This window comes from Colius striatus, chromosome 9 (assembly GCF_028858725.1).
Source record: "Colius striatus isolate bColStr4 chromosome 9, bColStr4.1.hap1, whole genome shotgun sequence".
Lineage (NCBI taxonomy): Eukaryota > Metazoa > Chordata > Aves > Coliiformes > Coliidae > Colius > Colius striatus.
The window spans coordinates 11,165,273-11,185,469 of record NC_084767.1 but is presented as its reverse complement, the minus strand read 5'-3'; the positions used below and the strand labels follow the sequence as shown (position 1 = coordinate 11,185,469).

Below are 20,197 nucleotides of genomic sequence, written 5' to 3'. Positions count from 1 at the left end.
TCTGGATGGAACTGCTCAAGCCATGGTGTAACTTTGTAGTCTTGGCCGTCCCAGCAGCTTGGGCTCCTGGGTACACCTGGTGTCAACCCAGTAATCTGCAGTCCCCTTGGATAGAGGGCAACAGATGTTACACTTTGGGAAGGGAAAGTTGCTTGAAGCAGTATGTGGCAATATTTAGTTCATAGAAAGCTTCCTAGCTGTGGTATGTGGTTAAGATGAGCTTATCTGAAAGCTGTTTGCTCCATGCTCCTGCCAGTCTCTGGCAGTCACATACAGGCCTCATATTGCTCTTGGTTCCTGGGGGAAGCAAGACACTCATGAAGGTAGTGCCTTGTAAAAAAGTAGCTTATTTTGAGTGACAGAGAATGACTGACCTTCCTGTCCTCTGTGTCTCTGTGTTGCCCAGTGTGCTATTAGTGTAAAATGTTTCCTTGTGGAACAGCTACAGCTCAGCTGCTGTTTGTCCGGCCTTCTCTGACACCACGGGGTAGACCACAAACTGCTATTTATATAGCACCACTCTTAAATTCATGCTCTCTCTTGCCAGTGCATATCCCAGATTCCAGGAGGCAGGTTGAGTGATTGTTCTTCCTCAGGCTTCTGGTTGGGGTTGCTCTTGGCTGCCAAGTTGAGGGTGGCTATGGTGGGTGCCTGCTGGTTTGGTGTTTGTGTGGGATGGGGCTGTGCAGGTAAGCATTTCACTGACACAATGCTGGGTAAGGCAGCAGGACTCTGATAGAAAGCCACTAGACCAGTTTCTAGTTTCATCTGAAAGCTGAAGGTCTAAAGTTCTGCTCAGCTGTTCCTTCTGTCGGGCAAAAGAGGGGAAACTGAATCCCTGTAGGTGAAAATGGCCTCTCAGAAGGAGAGGCTCAGCTGCCAGCTGTAATGCAAACCATCCATTGGCTGCACTTGGCAGTTCAGTTCAAACATGGCACACGGCTCCCTTTGTGCACTTGCCTTCTGTTGGAGTGCCTTCCTCACACTGAACCATAGAGCATGTACACAGTGGGCACCTTTCCTGGTGCCAGACATAGTGTGGGGCTCATGTGGAAGTGTCTTCTGTCAAATCCCTGCTCTTGCTTCTGCCTCTGGAAAGAACTCAGTGGTTCTCTTCATAGACTCACAGAATGCCAGAATGGTGGGAGTTGGAAGGGCCTTTAAAAGGAAGACCTTTTAAATACTTGTATTAATGAGATCCTCCCTCAGTCTTCTCCAGGCTGAGCAGCCCCAGCAGCCTTTCCTCCTCACACACACGTTCCATCCCCTCAGCATCTTGGTAGCCCTGCACTGGCCTCTCTCCAGCAGTTCCCTGTCTCTCTTGAACTGGGGAGCCTAGAACTGGACAATCTTCTTGGCTGCAATACCAGAGCATCCGAGGTGCTGTCAGATGGTACCTCTTCAGCAGCAGAGGAAGATCTTGCAGGGACCACAAGCTGCTTGGTTGCTCTAGTACCTGCTTGCAAGAACACTGGCAAAACTTTTCCCTTGAGGTTTTTGGGGCTGGGATGGTGAGTCAGCACCACATGCTGCTGGGGTAACTTGTTAACACTTGCACTTAGGTCCGTCTGTTACTGGGAAAGCTGTTTGTTTTGTGGAACAGTTGTCTGAAATTCAAGCTGTAGTAACACTGAAGTCTTAATAATAGAAGAGACTGTCCTAGCCACAAACTCTCAACTTTCTAAAGAACTTGCTGCCTTGAGAATGCAAAACATGTTTGTTTTTGCATCCCCTTTCTCCCAGGCATCTCTCTGGCAGGTTGTAGGAGCAAGGTTGGAGCCTACTTGCAGTACTTTAGGAGCAAAGCTGAAGCATCACTTTCTATTGTAGAGATGCCTAATGCTGGTACCTTCCAGGCCATGCTAAATCTGAGCTAATTGCCAATTAGTGGCAGGGCTGGCACAGAGTAGTAATGTAGTACCCAGGCAGTGAAGTGTTTCTACCTTTCCAGAGGTTGGCACTTAATTGCCTCCTTGTTTCTTTGTAGTGTGTGGACAGGCTCCCTTTAATGCTTTTAATTGTTTCTTTCCTCTCCAGTCCCTTGTGCCACTGCACAGGCTGTGTTGTGGCACAGGCTGTGCTGTCCTGTCTTACAAAGCAAACATCAAACCTCTCGGGTCTTGGTGCATGTCCTTGGGCTTTGCATTACAATGGCAGCTATTTGGCTGCTGTGCAGGCTCTCCTTAGCCCAGAATAGGGACAGCAACTGTCTCTAGCTGCTTAAAACTTCCTGGCTCAGTTCAGTCTGAAAGCATTAGCTTCCAGCTGATCTAGTATAATTTGTATTGGGTGCACTAAAACCAGGGAGAGGAAGAACCTCTTAACAGTGCTGCATTTCTGGAATGGAGATCCTGCTGAGCAGAGTGTCATCTGGAGTGCTTTGGGTCCATCCTTCCTGCAGGAGCGTGGGGGCTGATACAGGCAAGAGCCAACTCATTGCACGTTTGATCCTGAGCTGCCAGTGTGAGCACTGCCCTTAATCTAGATTGATTACTTAATTGTTCACTGTAACAATTCTGTAATGAAGTTCTTTCTGGCAGGGTGCTTGCCAAGGGGATTCATGGTTGGCAACAGCCTGCCAGGCAGCAAATGTCCCGTGTGCTTCATGCACAGCTGAGCCTGTTGGTTTTAGAGCTGTGCTCTTGGGAAAATCCCCTTTCAGGAGGTCATAGTCAGCATGATTTCCTCTGTCTCATTCTGAGAGCAAATGTACTCTTGGAACCTGTTTGGTTTGGGGGTTTTAGACCTTGCTATCCTGCAGTAAGGTCACAATGGGTTCAGGCTTGCTTTGGAGGGGAAAGCTGCTCTTCTGTGGTAGGATCACATGGCCTTAGTGGTGTGTGAGGGAGTTCTACAGCTACACTGGTCACTTTTGTGCAGATCTGCTTTAGCTGGTGTCTCACTGATCTCAACCTCTCTGAGACATGATTTTAGGGATCAGATCTGACTGGTTGCTTGTCTGAAGAGGGAAAGGAGCAGAGGGTGCTGATTGTTACCTTCAGTTAGCTGGCTGCCTGATGAACTCCTTGGCTTAGTGGATGAGCTGTACCTGACAGGCAGCAGCGTGCTGGTAGGGGCTTGTACCCCTTGGGGTGCTGGGGACCTGTGGTGACAAGCAGACTGACTCCTGCTCCAGGCTCCAGCAGCCTGGGATGCCATGAGGTGCTCTGGCTGCTGCTGCTCCACTGGCAGGCTGCACACCTGCTGTTTTGCTGGATTCTGCAGGAATCAGTTAGTGCCTGAAATAGATTTGACTGAGTAAATAGTGGCAAAAGCACAGCAAACCCAAGAAATGCACTTGATGTTGGTAATGGAAGGTGCCTTTGCATATAAATCCAGGCTGGAATTTGCTGAAGGCACAGTACTGTGCTGTGTTAAACTAGTTTGAGACTTAATTGAAGGAGAATGTACCATCAAAGACACCCTTTTCGATTATTTGTTTGCAGTAGTAAATCATGAGGGCTTGTGAAGTCCCCTGTGTTACCTTGGGTAGGGTACTTTGGGCAGGGTGTTCCCAGGGAACAATGATTTAATAGACACACATGAGACTGCCTCACAGATAAGACACTGTGTGTAATATAAATAGCCACCAGTTAGTGTGACTCCTTGGAGATATGGGGTTGGTACAATGTAGCTGGCACTGCCCAGCAGCTCTGCTGACACCAGTGTTTATGGGGCAGGGGAACATGACACAAGGCCAGGGGCTGGAACTTGAGGGATGACTTTGCATTTGAGAACTAAAGGTAGTTTTACAAGTGCTGGGTTTTTTTGTTTTTTTTTTTTTTTATTGAATAATTGGTCTTGGGAGGACACATGGTGTCTTCCTTCTTGCTGTTCCCACCAGCTCCCCTAGCTTGCTATCTGCTCTTTTCACTCTGTCCTCAATACAGGAAATGTGGCACCAAAACCCTTCCTAGCAGGAGAGCCATGGAATGGCCAAAGAGCACAACAGTCCCATCTCCCACCTGCCACATCAGGATGCCCTTAGTTGATGCAGCAAGGGATCTCTGGGAAGTGTGAGAAACTCTCTTTTCAGAGGAAGAAGTGAGCTGCTTGAGCTTCCTCAGGAGTGCAACTCTCAGAGAAGTCAGGAAGAGTTGCTTTCATTCTGATCAGCCTCTTACTCAAAGGAGCCTGCTGGGAGTGATTGGCCATTAGATCTCCCCTAAGGCTTGTGTCATTCACTGGGGTAGCTCACTGCTTTAATTGAGTGGTGTAGGGAGTATTCTTGGCTGGTGTGACCTGGAAGTCTGATAGCTGTCAGCATGGCTCAAAGCTCCTTCTGGGAATAATGTGTGCAAGTGTCTCTTTGAGACTTTCTTGATTAGTGTGTGTGGGGATCTTGGATATTAAAAGCAATTAGTTGTCTTTAAGGTCAGGGATTTATTTGACCTACCAGCAACCATTTCAACTTGGCTTGAATTGAAGATCTTTGGAATAGGGTTGTACAACTCCTGTAAAGAGGCTAATGAAGTGATGCTTTTTAAAGCACTTCCCTGCTGTCTCTGTAGCCCAAACGCTTCAGGCAGGACACTTAGTACATGAAAATCTAACACAGTACCTGCCTGCTGCTGTTCCAGTCTTCTTCTGCCCTAAGAAATGTTAAAGAACAAGTCCCTCTTTTTTTAAGGCTGAAAAGCACTTTGTTGTTTCTCTGACTCAGAATCCTGAGTTATTTTTTCACAGAGCTTAGCTGATTTGCCCTTGAGAGGGCTGGAGGACACGATGAGCTAGTTGATTTTTCTGCCATTAATGTGAAGTGTGGGGTCTGAGTTAAATCTGACACAATACAGAAACAGCACTTCAGACATCTGGGATACTTCACTGGCAAATGGGAGGTACCTGCTGGAAAGCAGACAGGAACTGCCTCCATTTTCATTTTGGCTTTGGATGGATTTGAGCCACGAGGCTGCTTTGGGGATTAAGACCTCAGCAGGATCTACCCCAAAGCTGTAGGAAAAATGAATATCAAATTTACTTTTTTACTTGTCATTTAACTTAAGCCAGTTCTGTGATTCGTGGGGTCTTATCTCCTGACTCCAGGCCTGGGATTGGCGCTTCTAAACTTGCAGTACGGTACTTAAGGACTTATTTAAGCAGCTGCTAGGGTAGGTGAGCTTCTCTGTAAAGCAAAGTGCTAGTGGGGAAAGTCAAGACTAACTGCTACAAAAAGATCTCTCCAGTTGAATTTTCCATCCTAATCTGAGGAAAACCAAGTGTTCAAACAGCACTTGGGCTGACTGGTGCTCCAGCTGTCTGAGGACAGATGGAATGGGCTTTAAAAGGTCTTTAAAGTATGTGGCTGCATTGTTGTGAATAATGTGTGCTGGGAACTGCTTACATGCCTTCAGCTTGCACCCTGTAGCACCTTCTGTTTTGGCAGGATAAATGAGTAGCTTTTGGAGGACTTGCTTGGTAGCAACTACTTGAGCACCTAGAATCAGATCCTCTGAAGGACTCCTTTTGTGTTCTTTTCTGTCCCATGAACTGCCCAACAGAAGGGGAATCACACCCATAAGTGAAGCATCCTTGGGAGAGGGAGGGTGGGGAGCTGCCATATTCCAGCTGTGTGCATGGAATGTGGTATGAAAACACATGTTGCCTTTGACTGCTCACAGCTCTTTTTTTTCCCCTCCTCAGCAATGGTACCAGCATGATCTCATTGATCATCCCCCCCAAAGACCAGATCTCACGAGTGGCAAAAATGTTAGCGGACGAGTTTGGCACCGCCTCCAACATCAAGTCCCGAGTGAATCGCCTTTCAGTACTGGGAGCCATTACATCTGTACAGCAAAGACTGAAACTCTATAACAAAGGTAACTCCTAGCTTGTGTGGATGCTGGCAGACTTCCCTTACTTGGAAGCAGCCTTAAGTTCCTGTGTTAAGCGGTTTTCTGTTAAGCAAATCTCTTGGCCTATGCTGCTGTTCTGCACTATGCTCCAGGTGTGTTGCCTGTGGGTGGCTGCTTCAGGGGGAGACCTTGGGACTGCAATAGTCAGGTGGTCCTTCACTTTTAAGAAGTGGGCTCATTCTGTCCTTAGGAGATCTGACTCTCCTCAGCCTGAAGAGCTATTCCTCAATAGTTAATTTGCATTAAACTAGTAGTTTTTCATCATGTAGAAACTTACTTATGCCTTGTACATACCACTGTTCAGCTACCATCATTTTGGGAGGAAATCCATCTAAAATGAGTACTGGAAAAGAGTTAATTGTTACTGTCTTTCCACTGGCAAGATGGACAGTCTGTAAATTGCTGTTTAAGCACCAGGAAAACTTCCTGGGGATGTTCAGCCTCTTCCTGGATTCTGTGAGCTTGCCACGTTACAAGTTTTAACAGACAGGTACATGTTCTTACAGCTCTGTTGCAAGTCTCTCCATCAGTGTTACCTTTAGCTTCCTGCTCCAAGCTGTTCAGTATAGGTGCATTAGTTCAGTGCACCTAAATAACACTTTGTTTTCTGTTGTAGAGATCTGGGAGGGGAAGAGGTGGGGGAAACTGTCAGTGAAACACTTGGTTTCAACTTTGCCTTAAGTCTCAAGGCCTAGTAGTTAGTTTTTGATGGGTACAGCTTGCTTGCAATGTTTCTTAGTGATCTAAAATTGCATTATGTCCTTTGTAGTACCTCCAAATGGTCTGGTTGTTTACTGTGGAACAATTGTGACAGAAGAAGGAAAAGAGAAGAAAGTCAACATTGACTTTGAACCTTTCAAACCAATCAATACATCGTTGTATTTGTGTGACAACAAATTCCACACAGAGGTAAGAAGTTCTCCTGTTGCTCGTCTTGAAGCAGAGAAACAGCCAGGCTGCTTTACTAGATTCACTTGGAACAATCCTTGGTGTGCTGGAATCCACAGTCTGGCTTTAATTAAGACACCCTGATGGTGAAGCCACTGGATAGCTTGTGACTGGATAGCTTTCAGAAACGTGTGATACTTGATGAAAGCAGTTGAGATAATTGTCCAGGTCCTACTGCAGCTGACTGTATGGCCCAGCTAGTAACTGCTGAGTTTGTGTAACCCACAAACAGTAGCTTTTCTCTGTAACTGGAAGCAGCTGGGGCTTTTTGTTAACCATAGAGGCCCATAGATCTTATTACTCTTAAAGTAATGCCAAGATAACATTAGTGTTGCCAGTGTTGATGTCAGCTGTCTTAACTGAGACCCTTAATGGAGAACTGGCCTGTGTCTAATCTGTCTGGGGTCAAGTGGGATTATTTTTATCCAACATCTACTTATCTAAGTTAAATGAATACTTTGAGACATACTTTAAGCAATGTGGATTACGTTACATCTTGACTGCATGAAGTCAGTTTATTGTGTCTTAAGTGTGTTTTGGCTCTGTTGGCAGTTGCAAAGATCTCAATGTGTGTAGTAGAGGACTGGCTGTCGTTCACCTCCATGGCATCACCATGGGAAATGTGGGAGACTTAATTACCTGTCATCAAACCTGCATTCAGTGATGCAGTTCTGCTTCTTTGGTGGGGTTTTTGATCCACAACTAGGTGTCAAAGGGTGGGAGATGAGGAAGGAAAGACAGGCATGTTGCACAAGTGAGGTATGTTGTGTCTCCACAACAAGAATGAAATCCCAATACATCTAGAACCAACAACTGTGCATAGGTACAGCTCTTGAGTTCTTCTGAGCCCATGTGTCCACAGGCAACTGAAAACAAGAGGTAAAGGGAATTCAGGAGACAGATAAGAGGTGCAAAGCAAAGGAAGATGTGTGTCTGTGCAGTTGTTGACAGTGAGTGCATAGTGGTGGGTTGCCTTCTGCTTTATCTGGAAAGGGGTTAATTTGGTCTTGGCTGCAGCTCCTGTGTCAGGACACTGATTCAATACAAAAGAGAAGTAGCTGCTGCCCAGTGGCTGTTCCCAGGAGGCAGCTGTAAATATATTCTTGCTCTGGTGTGTACTGTTGCTCTGTGAGAGAGTGGCAATAGCTTGAAGAGAATTTGTAGTAATTGCTGCTGCTGTGATTACTAACAGCACCTTTCTCCATGGACTGTTTGCTCTCCTGTGTCTTTTGAGTATGTGATTATTTTACTTGGTATTGTCTGCACTACAGAATCAAATCTAGCTGTAAAAGCTGATTTGAGCAAAGAGATGATGTTAGGACTAGAGTCGTCATTTGTCTGTCTCATTGGTTGTAGACCTGTGCTTTTAGCTCAGTGGTTCCCCCCAACATGCAACTAGAACTTGACAGCTAGGGCATCTGTCTGGGTACACCAACAGATCTCCTAGGAAAGTGAGGGCAGGTTGAGGAGCAGAAAAAGGATGTGATCTTCACCTTTAAGGCTGAAGCTGCAAAGAAGAAACTCAGCCTAGGCTGAAGAAACAGAATAAAAACAAGAGTCTCTTTTTTTTTTGTGCTTGATAGTTCAAGCAGTGTAATTGCTGAAACAGAACTAATGAGGGGAAACTGAGGGAATGGAGAACATCAGAGCTGTAGTCATCTGCTGCCTGGCAAGAGTATCTGATAAGATTTCCTCTAGATATTTTATTGCCTGTGTGAAACCAAAGTAACTTCCCAAGAGGGATATGAGCCCTGATGTGTGTCTGAAGGGTAGGATTTACAATGACTTATTTTGATACCTTGGCTGAAGCACTCATTCCAGTCACACAATTTGCTTGGCTCTGCCCCAGTTGAATAGATTGCAATGTAATATCCCACTTCCTACTCTCATTCATCCCACTACTGAGGAATTCATACAGAATATTTCTTTGGGCCAGTAGATTCTGTTAAACCTTAGTGTCTGTTTCTTTTAAGCTGGAAAGCTGTAGAATTGCTTGTGTGGATTTTGGGTAAAGATGACTGATGGTTTTTATCCTTTCCATTCAGCCTAATAATCAAGCTGGCAGGCATGCAGGCAGTTGGAGGTCCTGTGCAGTTAAACCAACACCATCACTCTTTCAGTATTAAACTGTGACTTAAAACAATCTGGAATTTGACAAGTTCTCCATCCTGTTGATGTGTTTTTGCCAGCCAGAAAGAGATTTCTTACTTACATTTGGCATGTACAAGTGAACAGGAGTGTGTATGTGTGTGCTGAGTGTGCCTGCCTGCTCAGGCTGTCCTTGAGGGAACAGTAGCTGACAGATTCTCTCAAAAAAGGAGTGTAGAGTTTGGGTAGGTGTGGATCTACTGCACTACCAGAACTGGGCTGGGCAGGAAAGTGGACAAAAGTAACTCAAAAGCCGTGATACCAAGCAGTGTTTTAGCTGTTACTCAACTTAAATGGCCACGCAGGATGAATTTAGCTGCCTTTTTAAAGGGAAGAACATTGAAGGATAACTTCATTTTCTAGCAAATGTTAAGTGTCTTCTCTGTAGTCTGTTATGCACAATACATTTATTGCAGGTATTGCTGCTGTTACTTCTGCTTTTTAAGGCTGCATTTGTCATAGCTGCTACAGATTTCATCATTTTACCTTTAAGACTTGCAGTCAGCAGGTGCAGCAAACCAGTGTCTGTGGTAGTTGGCAAGTTAGAAGTCTCTATCAGTGCTTTGTAGTATGAAATTGAACTGACAAACAGCCCAGTCAGTGAACTGAGCAAGTTCTGCTTTCCTGACTGGAATGCCAGGAAAATTACTCCTGTAGTTTTGTAGAGGTGTGATCTGTTTGAATTAATGCTTTCCAGAGCCAATCTTGAGGGATTTGCTGTCACACCTGCATGTGACATCATGTGGTGAGCTGGTAATGCTGTGAAAATAGCTACCAAGCTTAAAATGGAGTTTCCTTTCTTCCTTTAGTAGCATTGTGTGAGATGATCATCAGGGGTAGTCCTAGCTCCTGAATCTGCTGCTCTTCCTCTAGTGTATTTGTGGAAAAATAGCAGTGACTACCTATGGAACTAAAGTTGCTTGAGGTGTATTGTGTCTGGTAGCCTTTCTGAACCAAGCTCCTTAATAAACTGGTGCTTCCTGTTGATGAGGTTTTCTGTTCCAGGCTCTCACGGCGCTGCTTTCCGACGACAGCAAGTTTGGCTTTATTGTAATAGATGGTAGCGGTGCACTCTTTGGAACTCTTCAAGGAAACACAAGAGAAGTCCTGCACAAATTCACTGTGGATCTTCCAAAGAAGCATGGTAAGGCACTACTTTCTCTCCAGACTCTTTGCAGCAGAATCTAGTGCAGATGGGAGGGGAGAAGTAGGGAACTTGGCCTGTAGGTGTTTAGCTCTACTCAATTCTTTGCTCCCTTGAAATCTGACAGCAAAGCCTCTAGTCTGAGCCATCTGTCAAAGTTAATGAATCTCTCTAAGGCACAGTTGATCTTAAAGTGGTGCTTTTTATTTCTTGGTGCATTGGACCCCTTAGTTTTGGGACACTCTTAACCAACCATTTCCAGCACAGGTAGTAATGCCACTTCAAGTTTGCATCTGCTGGTGTTGCATGCAAATTGCAGTGAAAAAGCAAGAATCTGTTCCTTGCAAGAAGCCTAATGGAGCAAGAGGAATTCTAGTTCCACTGTAAGATGCTGCCACTGATGAATTCAGCAAACTGTCTGTTAGATACTCGTGGCTTCCCATCCATCTTTGTAGATTAGGATGGGACAAAATAGAAACATTTGTGCTGGCATGGCATTGCATCAGCAAGGAATGTCTGTGAGGCAGAGGAACAAAGGAAATTGCCTTTAACAAAGGTACAGACATAGAAAATGTGCACAGATGTTCACAATTTCTACAGAGACTTGCAAGTCTGTATAGAAAGAAAACAAAACCCCCAACATTTCCCTCGGTGAGATACGTGAAGGAAAATCTCTTGCTGTTTCCATGAGTGCCCTTGGCTCTGCTCCTGGCAAACTAATTCTGAAGGCTGCATCTGCCCCGGGCTTCAGTTATTCAAGGCCTGGTTGGGACTATGTACTAACCATCTTCCTGAAATGAAATGAGTTCCAAATTGCTCCCTGACATCTGCTCTCTCGTGAAGGTAGAGGAGGTCAGTCTGCCTTGCGCTTTGCTCGCTTGAGAATGGAGAAGCGACACAACTACGTCAGGAAGGTCGCAGAGACGGCTGTGCAGCTCTTCATCTCTGGGGACAAGGTGAATGTGGCTGGTCTCGTTTTAGCTGGATCAGCTGACTTCAAAACTGAATTAAGTCAATCTGACATGTTTGATCAGGTGAGTGGCCTTTCCTGGACGAAGCCCAAATGTAATGGGGTGATGTAAGCAGTAGCTCTGGTATAAGACGCATCTCTGGGGGAATGTAACATTCATATCTTGAGTGATTTGATCAAAGCCAAAAGTCTGATGTACCCAAAGAGGTCTGCCCTTCCTAATACATCCCATGAAGAGGTAAGATCTCCTTAATAACAGTACCACTAAGAAATCTGTCCTCTCTGGTTTGGAACTGGCATTCACTTTCTGGATCTAAAGTAGAAGCTCTAGTGGGATTAAACTCCACTAAACCTAATCCCTGTGTCCCCGTTGCATGAAAATTGTGCTTTGATATTAAGCCTTCAGAGTTCCCTCTGACTCAAACTGTTGGCAAATGAAGCAAAATAGATGAATGCTGTGACTTTTGGCAGGTCCTTGTTCTTGTGGCATTATGAAGTAGTGTTATGGCACTGCTGGGTAATAGACTCTTAATGTTTCCACTTTCTCTTGTTTAGCGGTTGCAATCCAAAGTGCTCAAACTAGTTGACATTTCATATGGAGGAGAAAATGGATTCAATCAAGCAATTGAGTTGTCAACTGAGGTCCTCTCCAATGTGAAATTCATTCAAGAAAAGAAACTAATAGGTATGTGACTACATGTTCAGCCTTCTGAGCCAAATGTGATTGACTGAATGTGCTGATCCTGATTTAGACCTCCAGGTAGTGCCTGTCTGTGCTGCCTCAGCCCTGGAACACTTTGAATTGGGCAGAGCATGACTTGTACTGATTCTTTATGTTACCTGGACACCTCAAGTGCTGCAAGACTTAATGAGACTCTAAGGAGTTTTATTGTTGGGTTTTTCCCTACCAAGCTTCTTAGATCTTCTCTGTTCTGCCTTTCATCAGTGATTGCCTCAGTTTCAGTCCATGTGGTGACATTTGAGTGGCAGGGTTAAAAATACCTCCTCAGATATTTTACATCTTCAGCAAGATGAGAGTTATGATTTATTATTTTTAAGATGGCAGTAGAAATGGTCCCTTGTTTGACTGTCAGCAGATAGACATTGCTAAGTTGAAAGCAGAGGAGGGCAATAGTAGCAGCAGCTACCTTGCACTGAAAAGACTGAAGTTTAATGCCTGCTGGTGTGTTAGTCTGACTGATGGCTTGATGGCAAAGGGGAGCTTGTCAGTGGAGTCGACTTCCTACTTCTTTCAGCAGCATTGCAGTCTCCTTTTCCAATTTCAGGCTTGTTTAAAAATCCCTGTGGCACGATCAGTGTTGATGACAATTTCTTTCTTCACATCCTTCCTGCAGGACGATACTTCGACGAGATCAGTCAGGACACAGGGAAGTACTGCTTTGGCGTTGAAGATACACTAAAAGCTTTGGAGATGGGAGCAGTAGAGATACTGATAGTCTATGAAAATCTGGATATAATGAGATATGTTCTGCACTGCCAAGGCACAGAAGGTAGGTAGAGCTCCTATGAGACTGAAAGCTGTGTGAGGGTTTAACACCTAAGCTGTATCACTTGGATAGATTATGCTGGAGGAACTCTCTAAGTAGATCTTTAAGGACTTGCTCAAGGAGATGTTCTGTAGACAGGTCACTGACTTTCAGCTTGCTAGCTGTCTGAGGGGAAAAGCTGGAAAGTAGCAAGCTTCCATTGTGGGGAAAGAATTGCTGTGCTGGTGTGACAGTTTGTCACAGAGGTAGTATGAGACCTGCCTTGCTTCTGTGTGAGTGTAAATGTGACAGCAGTGTGTTATAGAGAGGAGACTAACTTGCTCTTAGAGCCATAAACACAATTCTTACTGACTATAGACAAACCACATGCCTCCAACAGGACCTCTGCCTTTTTTGTTTCGGGCTCTAGAGATATTCCCTACTGTTGTGCCCTGTTTTGTTTCCTATGGAGCTTCAGCAAGAAAGGCAGAGAGTGACCAAACCCTCTGTTGTGTAATTGCTGGCTGTTGTCAGTCTCTTGCTGGCTTTAACCTGCATCTGACAGTTTTATCCCAGAATGAATTTACTAGGTATGACATGTTGAAAAAAGCTCTTAGAATCATAGAATGGTAGGGCTAGAAGGGACCTTTAGAGATCATCTAGTCCAACCCCCTGCAGAAGCAGGTTCACCTAGATCAGGTTGCAAACCTCATTTTTTTCCTCTCTCTCTTCTCAGAGGAGAAGATCCTGTATTTGACACCAGAGCAAGAAAAGGATAAATCTCACTTCACAGATAAAGAGGTATTTCAGCTTTGGGACTTGTAGATTTATTCTCAGTGTACTAGTGCAGCTTTCTGAATGTCTGAGTTGGGTTTGTCACAAGCATGAGAACGTGGTGACCATTCTGACACTCAGATGAAACAGGATGGTAGCCTATGCCTCTGGCTATTCCTATTCACCTCCAATGTAACCCCTGGATTCTGGACTCCCTTTACTCCAGTCTTTCTGCTGCCAATTTCAAGGTTATGTAAATGAGTTCAAGTGATGTTGAAGGCAATTTGGGGTGTCTGACCACCACCTGGAAGTTTGGTAGCCACCATGCAGGTTAAAGTCTCAAACCATTCCTCCCTGCCTATTGGTCAATACAGAACAAGTGTGAGGTCAGAAACTGTTACATTAAGTGTTTGCTTCCAGATAGACTTGAAATGTGCATCTGTCATTTTCTGCCTGTGCAGATCAAAAAGCCCTGCTGGGGCAGGGACCTGTATTACTTGGCAGAGTAAGCCAGGCAAAAAGGTCTGTCCCTTGCAAAAAGGATGGTCACCACTGTCTCATGTTTAGGACTGCCAGGGTAGCCACTTCCCTCCTGGTGGGGTAATTGCTAATTCCTTCTGTGCATGGAAGGTTTACAACATTTCCTGCAATGATGGAGTGTTTCTGTGCCAATTATCACTTGACCTTTTACTTCTAAAACTATGCTTTTTGCCTCTGAGTGTGCATAGATCAGTATTTCCTGGACTAAGCAGTTCCTGGTTAGATGAGTAGTGACGGACTGTTTGTGGGGTATAAAGCAAATCTAAAGAAACAGCGAAAACAGTGTGTCACACAAGGGGACTGTTGATTAGAAGTATAAAGGAGGCATTTTCTCTCTTGCTTCTGCTAACTTCTGTAGTACAGAGGCTCAAAACAAGGCCTGTCAATATTTAATTTCTTGGCACCAGGAGCCTCCTGCTTGTGCCAGCACTGTCCAATACAGATGTGTCAGGGATGCCTCCCACCTGGACCCTGGCGAGCGCATCAGGCTGCTGCAGCCTGCAGAGCATGAGGACTGCTGGTGTCTCTGTCTTAGGTCTGACAACACAGTGGCACTCTTTAAGGTCAAGACAGCTTTTGGTAGGAATGTTCTCAAAATATTTATTCTGCACTGACATTTATTTTAAATGGTTCTTTTCTCCCTCAAATGTGTGCATAGACCGGCCAGGAACATGAACTGATAGAAAGTATGCCCCTTCTGGAGTGGTTTGCAAACAACTACAAGAAGTTTGGAGCAACATTGGAAATTGTTACAGACAAATCACAGGAAGGATCCCAATTTGTGAAAGGTTTTGGAGGAATTGGAGGTAAACTGCAAGAGAAGAAATGTTTGTTGTTTTTTGTAATGGTTGGTTTCTTAATCTGATGGCATCACGAGTGGGATAAATCCTATTCTTATCAGTCAGTATACCAGTTCAAGAAACTATTGTGTTGATCAGGGATCTCCAGATGAATTTATTCCATGTTCAGAAAGATGCTGCTGCATGTTAAACCAGGTCTTTGTCCTTCAAGAGCGCTCGGAGGGTTCACTTCCTTTCCAGATGCTGACTTTCAGAAGGGGTGTGAACTGCCTCTGTCTGTGCCTGCACAGTTACTGTTTGTGGCATCCTCTGCCCTGCTGTGTAGAAGTGCTGTATGGAAAACACCAGCCTTGTTTCTGAAACAGTTGGATACCTGTTACCTGTCAGAATGTCTCTGTACTTTGCTCCCTGCTCGTCTGCTTCTTTTCAAAAGAAAAGTGGGTTTAGGCCAACTTCATAGGAAATGAGGCTTCTGAAATCCTTCGGTCTTCCTCTTGAGCTCGCTGACCAGTTCCTGACAAGTCTGGCAGAGATGCAGATAGTTCATGTGCTTCAGTCTGACAAAAATTATTAGCAAAATCATAGAGCAAAACCACCCAAAAATCCCCAGACTAGGGATTCCGGGACAAAGCTGTTGCTCACTTGCTGATAATCCAGCTGCTGCCACTTGCGGTGTTTAGATTGATGGATGTGAAGCCAAGATGAGTGTATTGTGAAGAGGAATTTCTAGGGGCCAGATAATACAAATCAGAAGGAAAAGACAAGCTGGAATTAATTGGCTGCTTAGGGATCAACAAGTTGTCAGGGTTTATAATTCAGGAGTCCTTCCTGTCCTGCCAGATCCAGCCTCTTTGCATGGTGAGGTATTCATTTCTACCATGCTCCAGTCCCTGTAGTCTTGAAAGGGTGCACTCCTTGAACATCCTTCACCTAAGTAAATGTTTCCAGGGAGGAAGGCTTCCCAGAGATTTGGGTTGGTGTTTGGGGTAGGAGGAGTCCAGGAAGACAGCCACTAGATAATAATGCTTTTTCTCCACTGTAAAAGTTACTTCAGTGCCAGCTGCCTTCTGAACTGAATCATAGAATCATAGAATGGTAGGATTGGAAGGGACCTTTAGAGATCATCTAGTCCAACCCCCCTGCAGAAGCAGGTTTGTCTGCCTTAGTCTGAGCAATTCTCTTAGGACAGATTATCTGTTTTTGGAGACACAATCCTAGAATAGGCTCAACTTTAGCAGAAGAAAGCTGGCCTGTGCTGGCCAGGTAGGTATTTCTTCATGTAGCAGTAACTTGTATCTGGCTGTTAGCTGGATGTGGCACTTCTCCTGCAGCTGCACGTCTGCTGCCATTCATCAGTGCTCAGTCAGCCTCTGAAAATCCAGTTGAGCAACTCTTGATGTGCAGACAGAGCTTGGGAAAAATGCTTCTGAACTGTTGCAAATGCCTTGGTAGCTCTTGGAATTCTGAAGAAACTAAAACGTGTTGTTCTTCCCAGGTATCTTGCGGTACCGAGTGGACTTCCAGGGCATGGAATACCAAGGAGGAGACGATGAATTTTTTGACCTTGATGACTACTAGGTAGTCGACCTGGGTCCGGCAAAACGTGCCTGTCCCCTCCAGCATCCAACCCAAGGAGCAAACTCATGGTGGAAAACACAACAGATCCCTGCCTTAGAATCGGAACATTTCCAGAACTTGATCCACGAGCATTGGATTTAAAAAAAACCAGAAAAGCAAAACCCTACACTTTGATTTGTCATAGTGTCAGTACAGCAGCAAACTACTAAGATCCTGTATGCCACTTTGGACTAATTTAAAAAGAATCCCAGTTTTTACTTTTACTCAATGGTGAAATTGGTTGCTCTTGTATTTTATGGAAATGATTTTTTTAACCTTCATGATACATTAACTGCTGTAAACCTCTTCCTTCAAAAATTAATAGAAGTAAGATCCTACTGGTTTGTTTTCTTTTGACTTTTTGATTGGAGATATCAACCGCTGCATTTGGCAGCACCGTGACCCATTTACATGGCATTCTCAGCTTAGGCTGCAGGAGAAGAAGTGTAAAACAACAAAAACCAAAAGAAATTGGGAGCCATTCATTCTCTTCAAAAGAATGAGAAGGCACTTAACCTAGAGTGCTAGCTTGTGTCGTGTGGCTTGCAGATTCAGATGGTCTGGGGAGGCTTTACCGGCCAAACGTGCTTTAAGCTGGTTGCAGAAGTGCTGCTCTTACAAACTAGGAAACTCACTTTGTTGGCTGCAATGAAAATGCTGCTGGAGTCTTGGGTTGAGTTTGGGGTCCAGCAGTGCAGCCTTTAGGAGTTACTGGGGGGGTGGGGGTTTTTTTTCAGTCTCGACAAAGAGATAACCGTCAGATGGAAGTGAAGTAAGGTACTCTTTGCTTTGTTCTTTTCCTCAGTAAGGTGGTGGTTTGGGGGTGAGGGGTATAGCTTTTGCTTTAGGACTGCGTAAGGTTTCCCTGATGATGTGAATGTGAACCCACACTTCTTTGGAAGCGGGTATTTTACAGGAGTAATTAGGAAGTGGAGTCCTTGCTGGAAACCTTACACTGGTGCGTTGGATGTGATGTGTTGAACATTAGCACAACCCACTGGGGACATCCATCTCCCAGCACTAAGGCAGCCTCTAGTGTATTGGCTCAGAGCAGCCTCCAAATCTGATGCTGAGCTCTTTAACCCTGTCTGGGTGTGTTTAGGTCCTGCTTGCATCAAGGCTCGAGGCAGCAAAGAGCTATATATAGGGTGCATTTCAGCCTCCTCAGAAGGGCTGAGGGTTTTTCAGGTGACCTTGCAGGCAAGTGGGGAAGTGAAGATTGGGCATGAGATCATGCACAAGTCTTGCTTCTTTTTTGGGGGTTCCTGGGTTCTCCCACAGGCGCTCGCACATCATGGTGCCCCGTAGTCCTGTTCCTCACGGGCTCTGTCACTCCTGGGCCGTGGCTCAGAAACACCTTCTGTGTTCCCAGTTGCATACCTGCCTATTGTTTTTTTTTTTTTCTGATAATCCTGTTTCACTTGAACTGAAGGGGAGCTCGTCTTAAAACTTCTGCCACGCTCTTCTTTGAGGTCCAAAATGATTGTCATGGCGAGCAAATCCAATTTGTACCCCTGGTTGATAACATAGCAGCTGGCTTTGCTGTCCTTCTCACATCAAAGCTGGAATCTCTCACGGGAGCTGGGGCTGAGGCTGCTGCAGATCTGCTCAAACCCTGACTTTGGGCACATTTGTGGCTATCCCAGTGGCGTGTTCTGGATTTTGCCATTGTAAATGGGTCTAATGTGACATGACAAGACCAGAAAAAAATGAAAATTGGATGTAAATTTCCATTTTCTCTTCTTTTTTTTTTTTGGAATCTACTGCTTGTTGTTTCCCATGATCCAGTTAGGGTATGCAGCTCCTTTTTGTAGCTTTTATTTTTACTATTTAAGTTTGGAAATGATGCCAAATTTTTTTTTTTGTATTTCTTTAATCAATGTGTTCTCTTCAGTGATATATATTGCATTATATATTGATGTGTATATCAATATATACTGATATGTATTACACTTACACATACAAACACGTTCAATGGGGGGGAGAAATCCTAGCCTTCGCATACTATATAGCCTCTGCAGAGAGATCCCAAGCAGTGATATCTTGGTGTTGTGATGTACAGAAATGGAGAAGAGTATTAAACCATATTTAAGAATATAGTATGGAGTCCTGATTTGTTTTCTTTTTAGTCCAGAAAACACCTGCTTTTGCTCTCAGCTCGATGCCACCTTTCGGTCAGTACTTGAGTTTTGAGGAAGGTGTTTCATAGTTGGGCTTGAGCATTGTGTTTCTTCAGCAAACTGAGTTGCTCTTTCAAGCTCTAACAGAAATCTGACTTCAGAAGAGGAGTTGGGGAGAAGCAACAGCCCAAGCTCAAAGAGAGTTGTGGTGTGTTATCTGAGGTGCTCTTCTGAAAAATACCTTGGAGATACGAAAACCTCACCTTAACATTCCTGTCACAGGACGACTGGGTGGGTTTTCTAAGGAGACTTTTTCTATTCTGCCTCCTGATGGGATACATTTCCAGATCAGAAATGTTTTTGCTGCATGAGCCTCTTCTCCTGTGTCCCAGCTGGATGTGTGGATGACTGTCCCAGAGTGACCTGCCTCCTTCCCTAGCAGAGAAGGTGAGTAAAATACATCATGGATATCAGGAATTTTAATGGATGCTTTAAATCACCTTTCAGCTGGACTTACTTAGCAGTGATCACTGGCTGAAGCTCAGCATCCACCTTTTGCCACAGTGCCAGAACTGAGCAGGATGTGTGCCTGTAGCTGTTTGCCTGTTGTAGGCTCCTACATGAAGTCTGCCTCACAGCTTGAGCAGATGTCAAGTTTTGTACTCACTGCCTTGATCTGCAGTTGTGGCAGATGAGAGACTGTGGCTTATGGTCCTCAGGTCTCTGGAGAGGAGAAGTTTTGGAGACGACACGTCTGCTGGAGCAGAAATGAAAATGATGCATGAAAGTGCTTTTCTGGGTGCCTTGGGTGCTGCATACAAACTGGGTACAGAAAACTGCTCACCACTGAGCTCGTGGTGCAGATAAAAGCACTGAGATGAGATCAGCACAAAATATTATAAATAATGAACATCCCCTCAGTGTGTGTCAGGAGAAGCTGTTGCTTGCAGAAGCCTACCCACACACTTAGTGTAACCAAGCCTGTGGATGCATACTGTTTTCAAAAGAGACCAGAAACATTTCTTGGTTAACCTTTTACTAGCAGCAACAGCAAACCTGTTGGAGCAACTGCATGCTACAGAAATAAGTGTTGCCCCATCCTCTTGAGGAGGTCCCCTCCCTCAGCCTTCTCCAGGCCTGCAGCCTTTCCTCCTCACACACGTTCCGTCCCCTCAGGATCTTGATGTCCCTGCACTGGCATCTCTCCATCAGTTCCTTATTTCTTTTGAACTGGGGAGCCCAGGACTGGCCACGGGACTCCAGATGCCTCAGCAGGGCCAAGGGAGAGGAGAACATCTCTTGACCCACTGCCGACACTTTTTCTTAATGCACCCCAGCATGCCATTGGCTTTGTTGGCCATGAGGGCACAACAGTGGCTCATACTTAGTCATCAACCATATATTCTTCCTGGTGTATAAACATGGGCATCACCTTGCAGTGCTCTCAACTGGGAGACTTGAGTGCCTCTGTCTGGATTGATGCAATGTGGATCTTGGAAGAGAGTTCAATGGGGCTGATTGCTCACGCTCAGACCTAAGTAATCAGAAGGTACAAGTTTGTATTTGAAAGCCAGGCAGGAGGGCTTCCTGCCTAGCCTGCTGTGCTATGGGCTCTTCATTATTTCCCTAGAAGGAATCTAGTCTTGATGAGCTGGAATCAAGAGAATAAATAGCATCTCATTTCCAGTGTGTCACATGGAGCTGCTTCTGTGCATCTTGGGGAGGGTTCATGCACCACAGGGGCTGTGAGGAGGCTCCTGTGAGTGGTGTAGAGGTTGGTCAGCTTCTGTTTGCTCT

General features: G+C 45.0%; 1 protein-coding gene across 3 annotated transcripts in view; it reads left to right on the top strand.

Annotated features, from left to right (window-relative positions):
- ETF1 (eukaryotic translation termination factor 1) overlaps positions 1-18,379 on the top strand; it is a 28,386-nt gene extending 10,007 nt beyond the window's left edge. For all 3 annotated transcript variants that reach the window (XM_062002642.1, XM_062002640.1, XM_062002641.1), the window contains exons 2-10: positions 5,641-5,816; positions 6,622-6,761; positions 9,954-10,092; positions 10,936-11,126; positions 11,618-11,747; positions 12,418-12,573; positions 13,286-13,350; positions 14,522-14,669; positions 16,159-18,379. In XM_062002642.1, coding sequence (XP_061858626.1) covers positions 5,654-5,816; positions 6,622-6,761; positions 9,954-10,092; positions 10,936-11,126; positions 11,618-11,747; positions 12,418-12,573; positions 13,286-13,350; positions 14,522-14,669; positions 16,159-16,241 — 1,215 coding nt within the window. In that variant the 5' untranslated portion in view covers positions 5,641-5,653 and the 3' untranslated portion in view covers positions 16,242-18,379. The remainder of the gene's footprint in view (positions 1-5,640; positions 5,817-6,621; positions 6,762-9,953; positions 10,093-10,935; positions 11,127-11,617; positions 11,748-12,417; positions 12,574-13,285; positions 13,351-14,521; positions 14,670-16,158) is intronic.
- The last annotated feature ends 1,818 nt before the right edge of the window (positions 18,380-20,197 follow it).